This window comes from Triturus cristatus, chromosome 4_1 (genome assembly GCF_964204655.1).
Source record: "Triturus cristatus chromosome 4_1, aTriCri1.1, whole genome shotgun sequence".
Taxonomy (NCBI): domain Eukaryota; kingdom Metazoa; phylum Chordata; class Amphibia; order Caudata; family Salamandridae; genus Triturus; species Triturus cristatus.
In genome coordinates, this window is record NC_140585.1 from 708,763,755 (window position 1) to 708,778,648 (window position 14,894).

At 45.1% G+C, this 14,894-nt stretch overlaps 1 protein-coding gene across 1 annotated transcript in view; it reads right to left on the minus strand.

The window, feature by feature from the left end:
• Positions 1 to 9,810: 9,810 nt before the first annotated feature.
• Positions 9,811 to 14,894, minus strand: part of IFRD1 (interferon related developmental regulator 1) — a 138,546-nt gene continuing 133,462 nt past the window's right edge. Inside the window, exon 12 of the mRNA XM_085653182.1 lies at positions 9,811 to 10,227. Coding sequence (XP_085509308.1) covers positions 10,138 to 10,227 — 90 coding nt within the window. The 3' untranslated portion in view covers positions 9,811 to 10,137. The remainder of the gene's footprint in view (positions 10,228 to 14,894) is intronic.

The window sequence follows — 14,894 nt, forward strand, 5'->3', positions numbered from 1 at the left end:
CAGAAGGACACCCTGCTGCTTGAGGCCTGCCCTGTTTGCTCAGAAGGAAGACTGGACTTGCTCTCTTCATTCAAGGCTGAGTGACTTCAAGGGTCCGCTGACTAACCTCCTGTGTGAGGTACAGGGACAAGCTCTAAAGGCCTTCTTGAAACTCCCAAGATGACCTACTGCCTGGGCCCTTCTTGTCTCTCCTGGAGTGACTTTTTGATCCACAAGTTGTCCCACCTCTGGGGTTGGACCCTTAGCTAGTATCGGAGAAAGCTCCTACTAACCCAAGGTTCCACCAATAACCGTGCCAAGCAACGTGAAATGCTGCAAAGCACTGCTGCACAGTGGCAAGGTTCATCGAATCAAACGCTAAGCTCCGCATAGCACAGCTGCCCGACTCATCTGAATTAACAGAGCAATTCAAGGCCTCTCTGCACAGCTGATGCTGAGCAACACGAAGCCCCCATAAAGACTCGCTACACAGTTTTATCAGAACAGACGCAACCCAACTCTACAGGACCTCTACATCACAGCACTCAGAACAGACAGTGAACACAATGGAACACTGAAGAATGCGCACTATGGACATAAAGTACAATCCTCAATGGGCCAAACTTGGTCCTGTGTCGCGGCCAGCCTGAATTTGTGACTTTGCCCCAGTCTAGCGCAACCAGATCTCATCAGATGCCGATTTGCGCCTTTTGGAGTAACTTTAGCGAAGTCTTTCAAATTGCATATCTCCAGTTCTACCAACTGGATTTTTGTCATTTCCTACTCAAATAATTTACAACATTTCACTCTATTTGTCTAGATTGGTGTGGGATTGGTTTTGTGCATTACTGTTCGAGGCAATGTGGAAAGTTTATACCGCACACAAAGTTAAGCATGATTGCCATTGTTCCAAGCCACCAGAGGGTTAAGCACAGGTTAATTTAGTGTGTTTGCAGTTCACCCTGACAGCAATTATGGCAGCTGCTTGAGAAGGCTCCCAACCCCCTCAACCAAAAAGCCAATTTCTCACATTGGTACTCAGGTGGGATTCAGCAGTGCCATACCGTGATTTGTGTTACACTAAATCCCATTATAAATAAGTTGATACTATATTCAACCTTTAAATTATCCTTTTATACTCAAATTAGTAATGTTTCCAAACTTACTACTTCACCTTTGTACACTTGGGTCTCTGATATGCAATTGTGATCCGTTCCCATTCTGTCAAGTTATCACAGACTAATATATGATGGAGCTGGTCCACATTGATGATTTCAGCAAGGTTGAAATTTGGAAGTTCTGCATGGAAGGGGGTCTGGCTGTGAAGAAATGGTTGCGCACTGGTGGAAGAATTCCACAGAGGACCAGGAGGGTAATGGCCCGGAGATGGATGCTGAGGAGGGAAATTGCCTAGTAATGGGCTCCATAGGGAACAGAGCCCATAGCGATAGTTCCCCTGCTGGATCCAAAGCTGGAAGCAGTGTATTCTCCCACACCTCGTCTCCTGAAGAGTTGGACAGTGAGTGTGACCTGAAGCTACAGCTACCCAGACTGCAGAGAAGAGAAAATCTGAGGCAGAAAGCCTTAGCGAAGGAGAAAGTGGAGGAAGAAAGGGCCCTTGCAGAAAAAGGACATTGTGGGCTCAAACTGAGTCTAAAAGAGCAGTCTGGAGGTACATACCAGCTGTAGATAGGACTACCTGGTTGGTTTGAGAGGTGGCTAACCAGATTTCCTACACCCTTATGAAAGCAGCACCCGTCACTAGGATTAGACACACTCCAGAGGGATACCGCTTAAGATTTAGGGACAGTTACAGATTGATGAGTTTTGGGTAGATTTTCTGGACTTCTTCAGTGAGGCACTAAATGGTGGGATGATGGGCAGCCAAGTAAGTAGTTGTAAAGGGATGTAGGATCTAATTGGAGTGTGTACATGCTCAGTAACAGTCTTAGTGTTGTACCAACACCTGGTGGTCTGCAAGCTAACTTACCCCAGGAAACTTGCAAAGGAGGTAGAACTCTGGGTTAGTACCAGTGTCTGGGAAGGTACCTAGAAGCAATCCTGAAGAGGGTAGTTCAGGTCTTCACACACCCCACCCCGCTACCCCCAAAACTAGAAAGTGGGAGTTACAGTGGTCCAGAGAGATACCAGAATAGTGTGGGATGAAGAGAGTTTCCAGACCCCTTCTAAGAATAGGACGGTTCTGATGGGTGGTATCAAAGTGTGCTCTATTCCAACCTCAGTGGTTTGATTGCTTCCCGAGGGGGGTGGGGGGGCACAAGCAAGGGGGCCTGATCTATACGAAAAGACCACCAATCGGTGGGAGATCAACAGGGGTAGGTAAACTCCAGATGCCCACTGACTGCACTCTGGGTAGAGCATTACCACCAGTGTGCAGAAGCTCGAAAGGACACCCCCTCCCCAGGGCACCCTAAATACTTAGTTCTCTGAGTACCACTCCCAAGCGGAAGGTACGCAAGCCCAGCTGGAGGGGGAGAAAGGACTCCCCATCCTGTTTGGCTCTTCAGCTCAGGGTTGGTACCCTGAAGCTAGTCAGTTTACCATCCCTGGACTGGTGGGAGGTTGAGTGGAAGTGCCTAACACCCAGGACAGTTGCCACCCACTCCCTTACTTTAACAAACTTCAGATGTAAGAACTCAGGAGTCCTTAGGGAACCCCTTGCCAGCCCCAAGGCTGGAAGAGAGGACCCAATTTGGGGCTTCCACAGGGTAGTGGATGGCCTGTTGCCCAGCTCTTTCTTGCTGTCCTTTTGGACAGAATTTTCTTTGGGTTGGACAAATCTGAGTCAAGAGGTGGAATGGGCTACATTACTGTGCTGGCCATAGTGGTAATGCCTGCCTACTGGGATGCACCTGTGAGTAAGTTAAGGTTGGAAGCTTCACCCATGGGGTCCACAGATGAGGAAAAAGGGTTTCTCATGTAACAGTTCAGTGGCTCAGTAGACCAGACAGATCCAACTGAGTTCAAAGGGTTATGGAACATACAATTGACAAGTGCCACTACACAAAAGGGCCATTATCCGTGTTCTATGGCCCAAGCAGGGAAGGCCTTCAAGGTACCGATTAGCGTACGCTGGCTTTTTGCTGGATAGGGTTGTGAGGGACTGACCCTCTGCAGGGTCATCCAAGCTTTTTGCCTTAACCATCCTGTTCTCTGAACCTGTTTATTTGCTTTTAGGACTCTACTCCTCTTTCCCGCTGCTAACCAGTCATTTAAATATTGAAATGGCTTACACGCAATTGGCACAATAAATGTACTTGTAAGCCCCAAGCAAAGTGGTACAACATACCCAGGGCCAGTAAATTGAATGAAACTAGTGTGGCTGATGCACTTATTGTGCCACCTGCGTAAACAGCCCCTGTAAACCAATCCCAAGCAGCCTGTGTGGAGTTTTTAACTGCCATTTCAACCTGGTAAAACCTTTTGCCAGGCCTAAACCTTCCTTTTTAATACATATGTCACCTCAGTGGGTCAAACTTGGTCATGTGCCCGGCCTGCACTCCACCACGGTCAGCCTGAACGTGTGACTTTGTCCCTGTCTGGACACTCTAGGGTGGCAAAATTCCATATCTCCAGTTCTATAGATTGGATTTTGGGCTCAAATAATTTATTACATTTCACACTATTTTTCTAAATCATTGTGGGATTTTTGTTTTTTCACATTACTGTTTGTGTCCTGAATAAATACTTGACCCTAACCAGAGTTAAGCCCGACTGCTTTTGTCTCAAGCTACCAGATGGTTATGCACAGGTTAATTTAGTGATTGTAGTAATTTTTGTGGAAAACCCCGACAGGATTGTGGCTGTTCCTTGACAAGAGCTCACAGCCCCCATTTCTCACATTGGTATTCATCAAGTTTAAGTGGAAAATACTAGGATGCTCACCATCAGTTCTCTGCAGGTCCAGTTGTTCAAAATCACTGCCAAATTTTTCATGAATGGTATTCCTGTAGTACAACCCTTCTGCCTGCTTCTACCTGTACTGCTGCTTCTCCAGGAGACCTGTCTGATGTGTGCCTTTCTTGGGCTCAGGATTAACATTTTCTGCTCCAGGAAGCTGTGTTTTCGGGCTTGGTGCCGGTAATTGAGCCATCAGCACCAAAGGTGAAGCAGGTGCCATTAAAGGCAACACTGGGTGTTGTGGCAGGGATGCTGGCATTTTCTGAAGAGTGATGCAGGAAAGGGCTCAGGCAGAAAGGGGCACAATGTCGCAAAGCAAAGCCCTGCCAGACTACGTCCAAAGAGCACTCCTACTAGTTTCTATGGGGCAAGAGGGTACTTGGAGGGAAAGCTGTGGAGGGGATCTGGCAGTACTAGAAATGTCAATCATTGCATTCAGAGAGAATGCTAGATGCATGCCTTGAGCAGGGAACTCTGGATAGGCCTGAAGGGTAGCAGCCCTGATCTGTGGATCTGGAGGTACAGCAGGAGGTGGTAACTTCACCAGACCAGAGTCTGCATGTATCTGTTCAGAAAGGAAAGATCTTAACAAAATCTAGTCTTGAAGACTCGGTTGAGGTCTGAGCCCATCTATTTGAACTTACAGTTCTTGTGTTTGTCACCGTCATGTCTCATGTTTAGGTCTCCTCTCTAGTCATGACTTGGAAACCAGGGACCTCAGTAACCACACGCGAGATTGGGACTCTTACCCTGGTGCTCATCCAGGGCCCAGGCCATAACGAGTTTGGCCTCCTCTCTAATGGGCTTGGGGTGCATACTCTAGCAAGATTCACAACTGAGACGTGGTCAGAACTGAGACACCAAAGGCAGATGTTGGGTGGGTGACAGACATCTGACCCGGTCTCTGCAGGGTATGAACCCTTATCGCTTATGGGGAGACAAAGGGCACTGAAGAATATTTTGAATAACTCCTGATATTATCAGAGCGAGCTCCAGATCCGTGTTCAAGGCCAGGGAACTGATGGAAGGGGTTGAGGCGCTTTATGGCTCTAGGAACACCTTTCGGGAGGATACTCAAACAAGTTTCACATTCGAATACACCTCAGATGCCACACTAAATCCCTATTCTATCACAGCATTGCTTAAGTGCAACGCTAGGTGCATGGTGCAGCTCTTCTCTTCATGGCACAAAACATTTTGCGGGACAGAGCAGGTGAAATGCCCTTGCTGCCAGATTCACCTGTCAAGGCAGTAGTGCTTCGTGAACATGTGCACAGATACAAGTCAGCCTGGCGATGTGAATGACAAGAACTCCAAATTTCAACTCCGAGGCAGTAGTCGTAGCCCTTTAAGCCTGAGCTCTCAGATCTTCTGAATACTGTTCCTTGACCAATGTGTAGCAGATCTTAATGCAGAGACTATCCACTTTAATAGGGTCCTCTTCTGCACAGCCTTCCTTTCCTTCGCACCGGAGACCACCATAAAAAGTTGATCGTCCCCTTGGTCTTTGGTACCTTAAATGTAAAACCTATTTCAAGGAGTGAGGAGGAGCAAAGAATGCAGGCAGACTGATGGGACTGCCAAACGTGGAAGGGAGTAATGACTTAGCAAGAATGCAGCTCGAGTCATCAGCATCAACTTTTCTGGTGAAAAGGAAGGTGTTAGGGTGGTTGCACTGACAGGGACTAAAGCGCATTCAAGTGACGAGGTCATGTGATCATAATGAGGAAGACTGTCTGTGAAGTCAGTCAACAACAAGCTGCTTTGCATTGGCTCAAAGGACGTACACCTGTGATGTCAAGACCAAGATGTAGCCCCACTGTAGTATCAAACTGTTTCGAAAGGAACAGGGTCAAAAGTTAAGCAAATCTCATCACAATAGGGGATTTGATTTGGGACAATTGATCCCGCAAATGCAGAGAAGTCAAAAGAGCAGACAAAACCTTTAATAGTGCCAACAACAAGACCTTATTGGGATAAAGACAAAACAAACAAGATGTCAGTTTGTGTGTAATGGGTCAGTGTCACAAACTACACCAGCCGACAAATTTGTCCCAGCGCTTGGCATAAATGGATTTTGTGGAAGGGTGCCTGGTGGAAAGGATGACATCAGCTTAGGTGGCAGGTCAAATGCAGACAGCTACCACCACTCAAGCTCCAGGCATTTGTGTGTACATTGTGCAGTGAAGGATCCTCTCCTCTTGCCTGGACAGAAGGTCCTTACAACATGGTAGCCAGATTGAGCATAGATGCGCATGCCCAGAACGTCTGGGTACCACACTCCCGGTCCAATTTAGAGCCACCAGGATGACCTTGGCCCTGTTCCTTATCTTCAGAACTCTGGGCAGGAAAGGCAAGGGTGGGAAGATGTGCAGGGGTCCCACGATCCATTCCAATCTGAACACATCCCCTAACTAAAGTTCTTGCAGAAATGCCACTATGTACAACTTTTCACACTGCACATTCCTGATTGTGGTGCAAAGATCTAGACAGCGTTCTCCACACTGTTAAGATGCACTGTGCAACTTCAAGATGTAAGCACCATTTGTCATCCACCTGATCTTCTGCTCTGGCATTCAGGGACCTGCCAGGGGGGTTTGGGATTAGGAAAATGTCCCTGAGATCCAACCAACTCTCACATGACCCCACGCCACCATGTTTGTTGCAGTACCACATGGCAGTATTGTCCATGAGAACGTGAACCAACCTGCCATTGATGAATGGCAGAAAAGCCAAAAGAGCCAAACAAATGGCCCACAACTTCTGCTGACTGATGTGGAGCTAGACCTCTGCTAGAGAATCCCAATTACTCCAAGCTCTCCTACCCAGCTCAGCAAAGACAAGTCCATAACCAGTTGGCTCTGGGTGGGGAAAGGAGATTGCTGGACCAACTGTGCTCGAGCAGCCACCACTTCATATAGGGCCATCTTTTCCAAGACCTGAATGGCATCAAGCCTATTGGGACTTCAAATTCCATTTAAGAGCCCTCATCTGCCACCTGGTGTACCGGACAAGGATGCAGGAGGCTAAGAGGCCAATAAGTATCAGAGCTGCTCTCACCGACTGAAGATAGAGCCTGGAATCATGGCTGAGGGAAGGACTTGAACTATGTGTCCACGATGGCCACAATGAATGGAAGCCTCAAAGGAGTGAGGTTGGGGTTGAGCTCACCGATTGTGAACCCCAACTATGTCCAGAGGTTCACAGTTGTATGGTGGTGGTTCAATGACTGGTCAACCTGCGTTCAAAAGCCAGTTGTTGAGGTATGAGAAAACCTGGTATACAGCAGCCTCTGAAGATGGGCAGTCACCATTTGCATGAACTGTTGGGCACGGATGACACAAAGGGGGCACAGCAAACTGAAAATGTTCCTAGCCTACCTTGAACCAGTATGTGGGACTGTAGGACGTATACAAGAGTACAAGTCCTGCGTGTCCAATGACACCATCTAGTCGCCGGGTCGAGTGCAGAGAGGATCTGAGGCAAGAATGAGCATTGCGCAGTCGTCCATCTTATATAGAATTTGTCATGCTGAGACTATTCTGTCAAAATACTCAAGGCTGCTTAAAAAACTTAGTATCTACTATGTAGAATCTTTGCCCTCTTAAAAACTTTCCACAGAACCAAAAACCTTGTGTCGAACCGAACATATTGCACACAAGTAGTCAACTGTCACCTGCACACAGTGATTCTTAAATACAAGGATTTTTAACATGTTCAAAACCTCTATACACCTATGATGCATTAGGAAAACATGTGTTTTGTACACACCCATTAGCTGGGCAAAGGGTGTTTAAAATTAGTTAAGGAAGTAATATGGTACTTACCCGCCACTATATAAACTATAAAACACTCATTGGATGAGGCCATCAGTGATGTAATTTTAGATGTCAATGATGTCATGAGTGATGTCAAATGTGAGGTCATAAGCAGTGCAGGGCTGGGGTGCAGGTTCTTGTAAGCTCTGCTAACTGGAGAATGTAGTTTTTTTAGTACGAAAAGTTGCTGGCACTGATTCACACAACTATATCATCACTTTAATGTTTTTTTAGTGAAGATCTAGATCTTCAGATACACACATACATATACATGTACATGCATACACTTCACACCCAATATTCAAATTATTGCTGGTAAACTGCTACCTTTGTCAAGTATGGATTTGACAACCTCTTCAGCACGGACACGTGACGAAGAATCAGAAATACTTTGACAGGAAAAATTTGCATAACCAGTTCACCAGTGCCATGGATTCCTGACAGGAAAGCAAACTATGGCAAACCGCAACCTTACACTACCTAAAACTAATGTGACATAACCAACAGTAGCATTTTGTTAACTAAATTATAGAGTGTACTTAGTGATTGCCCTGCATTGCATACACGTTTGAGCGCTTCGCTGCAGCCACTGGAAGACTGTTGAAACATTAGCAAAGGTCATGACTCTTCTAGATGGAGTCAGTTTTAGTGACAGGTACATTTACTTCCAAGGGATAGCAATGCTTTAAATTCTTTTTCTTTCACAAACGCGTACGGAGAAGGAACTCAGGGCCGGCTTTAGCACTAGTGCCGCCCTGAGCGACAATGTCTGTTGGCGCCCCCCCCCAATGACCACCTCTGCCACAGATTCCCTCACTAGCACCCTTTAACAGTGCCCCTCAAGTCTCCATAACCACGGTCTCTTAGATTCATTTAGTTTCATAGCGCCACTCATACCAGTGTAAGGTGTTGCAGCACTTTACATATCACACACATTGCACAGAGACAATCATATGTGTGAATCAGTGTATAGGAAATGTTACATCAGACAGAATTACAAGGTGTGGTGTAGGAGTGACATGTCATTGATACTGGTAGGCAATATAGTTTAAGAGTCCTTATTCTGGAAAAGCACACATTCTAAATTTAAAACGTAACATCATTGTTAGGAGTTCTCTTTCATAATAAGAATTGGTTTCTACCCCAATGAACCCTTTTCACAAGATTAGGATGATGAAAGACTGGGCAAAAAAAACATGTAGCTCTAATATATACCTTGCAGTTTACACACATCTCTTTGATGACAGTTAATAAATCAATGTTCTATATTAGGATTTTGACTTATAAAGGGCAAGTTACAAAACGAGCTACAGAAGTAATAACACTGATCTATTTACATGATTATATGCACTTTATCTGCATAATCTACGTTCTTAGCAGCAGGCATTGGAACCCTGTGTGCTACCTTAGTATGAGTCAAAACTTCTGCAGGACAAACCTCCGGTCTCTTTCCAGAAAGATGATTAATCACCAGTTAGCTTGACATTTTAATTAATGCCTGATAATTGCTGAAGGCCAGGAAAGGGTCAGCAGGTGCTTTCAAAATGAGAATATATTTGAAAAATGACGCCCCCACCCCAAGTCAACGCCCGGTGCGATGGCACCGATCGCACCGCCCTAGAGCCGGCCCTGAGGAACTGTAAGAACATGGGTATCTTAATGAAGATAACTCATTCTATCAATTGTGGTCATCTGTTCTTTTCTGCTTGTTGGGAACTATTGTTTGATGGAGCAACCTGTTTGGAATAGGAGACTGCATATGCCATGCCATACCAGGCTTCAAGAAAATAGCTTGTGCAGTATACCCTGGCTGATAGCAGTATAGATGTATCAACAGCATGGACCAGACTGCTGTTCCACAGAGGTCTGCGGTAGGTATATTCCTTGGCAAAGCCACCACTGCTAGCTAAAGTTTGGAGATACAAAAAACTATCCATCTCGTAAAATCTTCCGAAGACTGCCTTTTGTCACTTCCACTTTTACCCTCGAGGGAGGGGGAATGTCACGACCGATACCACGGATTTTGGTAAAATGGTTACTAATGCCACTGCATACATAGTCACACTTGCCAGTCAGACTTGAACCAAATTCATGCAGTTAAATCATTTTTATTAATTTATTTAACCCAGTTTGTACAAGTATTGTTCAGACTATGATATACTTAAGCAGTTGACCTGCAGCTCTACTTCCACACTTTATAACAAGTTAATTATTAATTCTATATACAGTACACACAAAGGAATTAGATACTGTACAACAAAAAAGTTATAAGAATACAAAAAAATATTGTTTATGAAAGGTTTACTTGACTAACCAGAATAACTATAGAGCTGTTTTTTTTACATTTGAACATCCGTGTAGATTTACTTCTTTTTTTTTTTATTAAAGGTGGATGACTAGTTTAAAAATAGACTGCGATCTAAAAGAATTCGCCAACATCTGCTCTTTTGTCTCGGAGCTTGCTTCGAGCTTTTGTTCGTGCCTTGAAGGCAGCAGAATTGTACAAGTGCTGAAAAATAAAAGCAAAAAAATAATTCACTCACTGCAATAATCAATAGTTTATTATTTTCAGGCCAAGACATTTAGCAGATTGTAAAAGATGGTTAAGTAGCACCGCTGCCGATAACTAGTCAATTATGGTCAAACTGCTAGAACTACTTCTTAAAATGGATTACTTTAGCAAGCAAGTAACCATGCAAAGTCACGATCCCAAAAGAATAGATGCATTTTTAACAGCATCAATTAAACCTCGAGCCATACGAGGTTAAGTAAAATCTATCATGGTCTATTGTTAAGGGGTATATTGCATTAGGGAGGGCAGAGCAAGTAATCAGCCACAATTTCACAAAAATACTTACATTGCTGTCAACATATTAAGAGACCTCATTAATAGTGCACAAATAAGTTACTTACCTGTAACACTGCTTCTGCAGGATGGGCACCCTTTCTTATAGTAACACGCTAGTTAGTATCTTCTGCCACCTGCTGGTCACATCCTAGCAACATACTAACCTTTCACTTTTCTACCCGAAACAGAGCATCATTAACCTCCCTCACTGGTGCCGTTGCCAGATTCGGAGCTACTCGTCATTCTTCAGAAACGGCACAGTGCCCCTCCCCCTTTTGGGAGGATGAACGGGTTGCATGTGTAATACTACACAAACGGCGGTGACCCTTTGTTAATGACCAACCAGAGAACTGAGTAGCGTTTCCCGACGATCAAGAGCCAGACCCTGTGGCCAAGAAACGTTTACAATGAAGTGCCATGGTCTATCTTCATAGGCACAGAAGAGAGGTTTGGCATTTTAACAGGCACAAAAGTGATTTAGAATTTCCACCCTAAACGACTGTATTGCTACCACACTTCTAGAACTATGAAAATTGCTGAAGTAACCCAACAGTCAATTCAGAAACTTGCGGATTTCTTATTCTATCATAAAAAAGGCAACTGATTTGAAATGAGGAAACATGGGCTCAGGAGCCAACTGATTTAAAGTCGTACAATAGTGTGTCAAACTTACTGGAAACCGGTGGGAGCGACAGGCTCAGACAAAGGGACTACTGGCAGGTAAGTGCAAAGGTTAGAACAAGCTGAGGTTTTTCAGCTAAAGCCCGAAAGAAACAGTCACCATTTCTTAGGAGTGGTAATCTAAAATGCAAATACATGTTTACCTTTATTTATATTGTTGGAGAAAGTGCCCCAGAATTGTTCAACTTTCATGAAGCATTACAAAATTATGCTTCAAGATCAAAATTTAATTAATGAGGTACTTACTAAAATATTTTGTTCGTGATCCTGCCAGAAGGTGGCAGGAGATTCAAACTTGTTAATATTTAAATTTCTCATGACGCTATTTGGGAAAATCAATTTGTAGGTTCAACCATACGAATGCCAAACTCATATCTTACTGCGAGTCTAGATTAACAAATGGCCCACATTCTCTGATCAGTAAAACAAATCTACACCATCTTGGGATATGAACGGTTAATCCTGCAGTCGCCAGCCACACACCCATCTGCAGCTCTGACTTCATATAACCAAGGAAGCAAGTCACCCGGGGCCATTTTAGCTTGCACAGCCCATTCATCTCTACGAAGCGGTGGGAAGGTATGGTTTTCATGGCCATGTACGCATCATGCAGTGTATTAGCGGGGAGGTCACCAGCTCTTTCCGTCAAAATATAATCAGCAAGAATCATGCCAAGGCAGTCCAGAAGCCCTAGTCGACTTACCACTGACCAGTGCCTCCCTTTTAGGTCTCGCCTGACCCAGCGCATGCGCTGGTCTGGCGAGACATTTTGTGAGGGCTCCAAAAAGTGCTACCAGGCCAGCCTAGAGCTACAGTGCATGTGCGCGGGCGCTTGATCATGATTACTTTCGCGGCCGCAGGGCCACTTTGATGTTTGATGGCGATCCCTTTCACGGCCACACGGCCGCTTTGATGTTCTCCGTGAGGCTTCAATAGATTGCAGCAGTTAAAACAAGCATTGGCATAGCCAATAGGTCTCGCTTTTGGGACCTTATAAGTGTTTAGTTATGCAACTGTTGCACCCTTGCGTGCTCATGACGGAACCACTCCGTCATGAGCCACGGGCGGCGTGTGCTCATGACGGAGTGGTTCCGTCATGCTGCGGCCGCTCCTCCCACGCGGCACTGATTCCCCGCCTGTGCGGGCGAAATAGAGTGTGGGCGGAGTCGTGACGGAACCACTCCGTCATGAGCACAGCTCGCCCGTGACTCATGACGGAGTGGTTCCGTCACGAGCATGGCGGCGCCGCGCTCACCCCGCACCCCCCCAGCGCCGCTGCAGAATTCGTGCCGCGGCGAAGGGGTTAAACAATTATAAAGTCCCAAAGGCAAGACCTTTTGGCTATGCCAATGCTTGTTTTAAATGAGACCTGCTTAACAGTTGCGCTGTTAACCCGGCCCAGGTCACTCATGGGACATCCTCTGGCGACAAAACCCCTCACTACCCTTGCATGCTTATTTCGCCCATGATCATCTAGCCCTCCCAACCGGAGGACTAGACAGTGCACTGTTCTCCCTCCTAACTGTACCTTGAGAAAAACGTGGCCTCCTGTAGCCAAGGCCGATAATTCAATCTGGCATTTACTCCACGTCTAACACTTCATCTATTCACACTGTAGACAACTCAATCAGCTTCGATTTTCAACAATCCAATCCAGTTACCGGCGATGATAAACTCAACCACTCCATCGCTCACATGACATCTCTCACTATCAACCCGCCTCCAATCCATGATTCCCCATTTAACAGTTTTCATAAAACCCTCCGCACTACCTTAAGTTAACAAGGTTCTCAGTTATTGGTCAGCTATTAACACAAGATACTTTCAATCAGATTAACCACCCACCAGCCGCAACACAGGCGTCAGACTTGATTTCCCACCACAATCCATCAAACAATTCTTTCCTGCAGTCACTGGAGGCACCACAAGGATAAGTTACTTACCTGTAATCCTAGTGCTCTTCCAAGGGTATACTCAAAGTCATAAGCACCGAGTAGTCCCGCCCAAGTGCCAGGACCACAGGGCTTTAAAAAACAAAACATATTTACATATATACACACATGCATATATACACACACAGACAAATATATAGATACATACACACACACATATATATACATATATATCTCAAATATACACCTACATAAATATGCAGCCTAAATAATATTAGTCTCAAATATGCCAATATTGCATTCGATTTATCATTTGAAATACTCAAACATAAAATAAAATTTTCATGACAGAAAATGTACCGCCAACTTGTTTTTGAACATAGCCTTTATTTAAATGAAAAAAGCCAAGGTGATTGGCAGATTAACCTAGAAGGCTGCATATAAAACACTCAGAAAAAAATGGCACTGTGCCTTTAAGACCTCCAGGCTCCCATGATGCCCCACAAGTGATAGTTGGGGCAGGTCCTTTTGACAGCATATTACATTGTATTCATAACATGAGTAACAGAACTCTTTATAGACATAGTATACGTCCAGGGAGGAGGGTTGCTTAGGACTTTGAGTACGAGTATACCCCTGGAAGAGAACTAGGATTACAGGTAAGTACCTTATCCAGGTAAGTAACTTATCCTTCCCTTCCAGGGGACACTCATCAATAGTCATAAGCACTGAATAGAGTCGCAAGCACATCCCTGAACCCTGCGGACGAATACCTGCATACCATAACCTGTTTTCAGTCATCTATTATCCAAATACATTTCTCAAGTATGCTTGCCCAAACTGAGCATCCGCCTGAGTATCAGAATCTAAGCAGTAATGGCGTGCAAAGTGTGGACTGAACGCCATGTGGCTGCTTTGCATATCTCTTGGATAGGTAAATTTTTCAGCAGAGCGGTAGTAGCAGCTTTACCTCTCGTAGAGTGAGCCCTTGGCTTGCCAGGGAGCTGCTTGTGTGCTAGCTGATTGGATAGTGTATTGCATCACGTTAGCCTTCGAGCGATGGACCTTTTAGAGGCGGGGAAACCAGTGTGTAATGGACCATAACTAACAAAGACTTTCTTATGCCCTTTGTTCTATCCAGATAGAATTTCAACACTTTTCAGATCCAGTGAATGTAACGCCCTCTCAGGAGGCATGGTAGGATTAGAAAAGAATGTGGGAAGGGTAATTGACTGAATCCGAGATCACCTAAGGAAGGAAACTCTGGTGAGTCCTCAGCACCACTGTTCGCATGGAAAACAAGAAAGCTCCGTAGAGCATAAGGCCTGAATCTCACTCACCCTGCGAACAGAGGTAATTGCCACTAGAAAAGCAGCCTTTCAAGAGAGGTGCTGTAGAGAAGCTTTGCGAATGGGTTCAAATGAGGGGACCATTAATTTAGAGAGGACCACATTAAGTTCCCAGGCAGGAGAAGGCAAACCAATTGGTGGGAAAACCTGTTTAGCCCCTCCAGGAAGTCTTTAACAACTGGCATTTGAAAGAAAGCAGCCTGAGAGGGAGACTTTCTATAATCTGTAATTGATGCCAGATGTACTCGGATAAAGCAGGTTTACAATTCTCTATCAAAGTACAACAGATAAGGCACAATGGCCTGTGCTTGGCCCCGGATAGGGTCACAACCATTAGCTGTACACCTCAGATAAAATCGCTTCCATTTGAAAGCATATGACTTTCTCAAAGGCCTTCTCGCTTCCT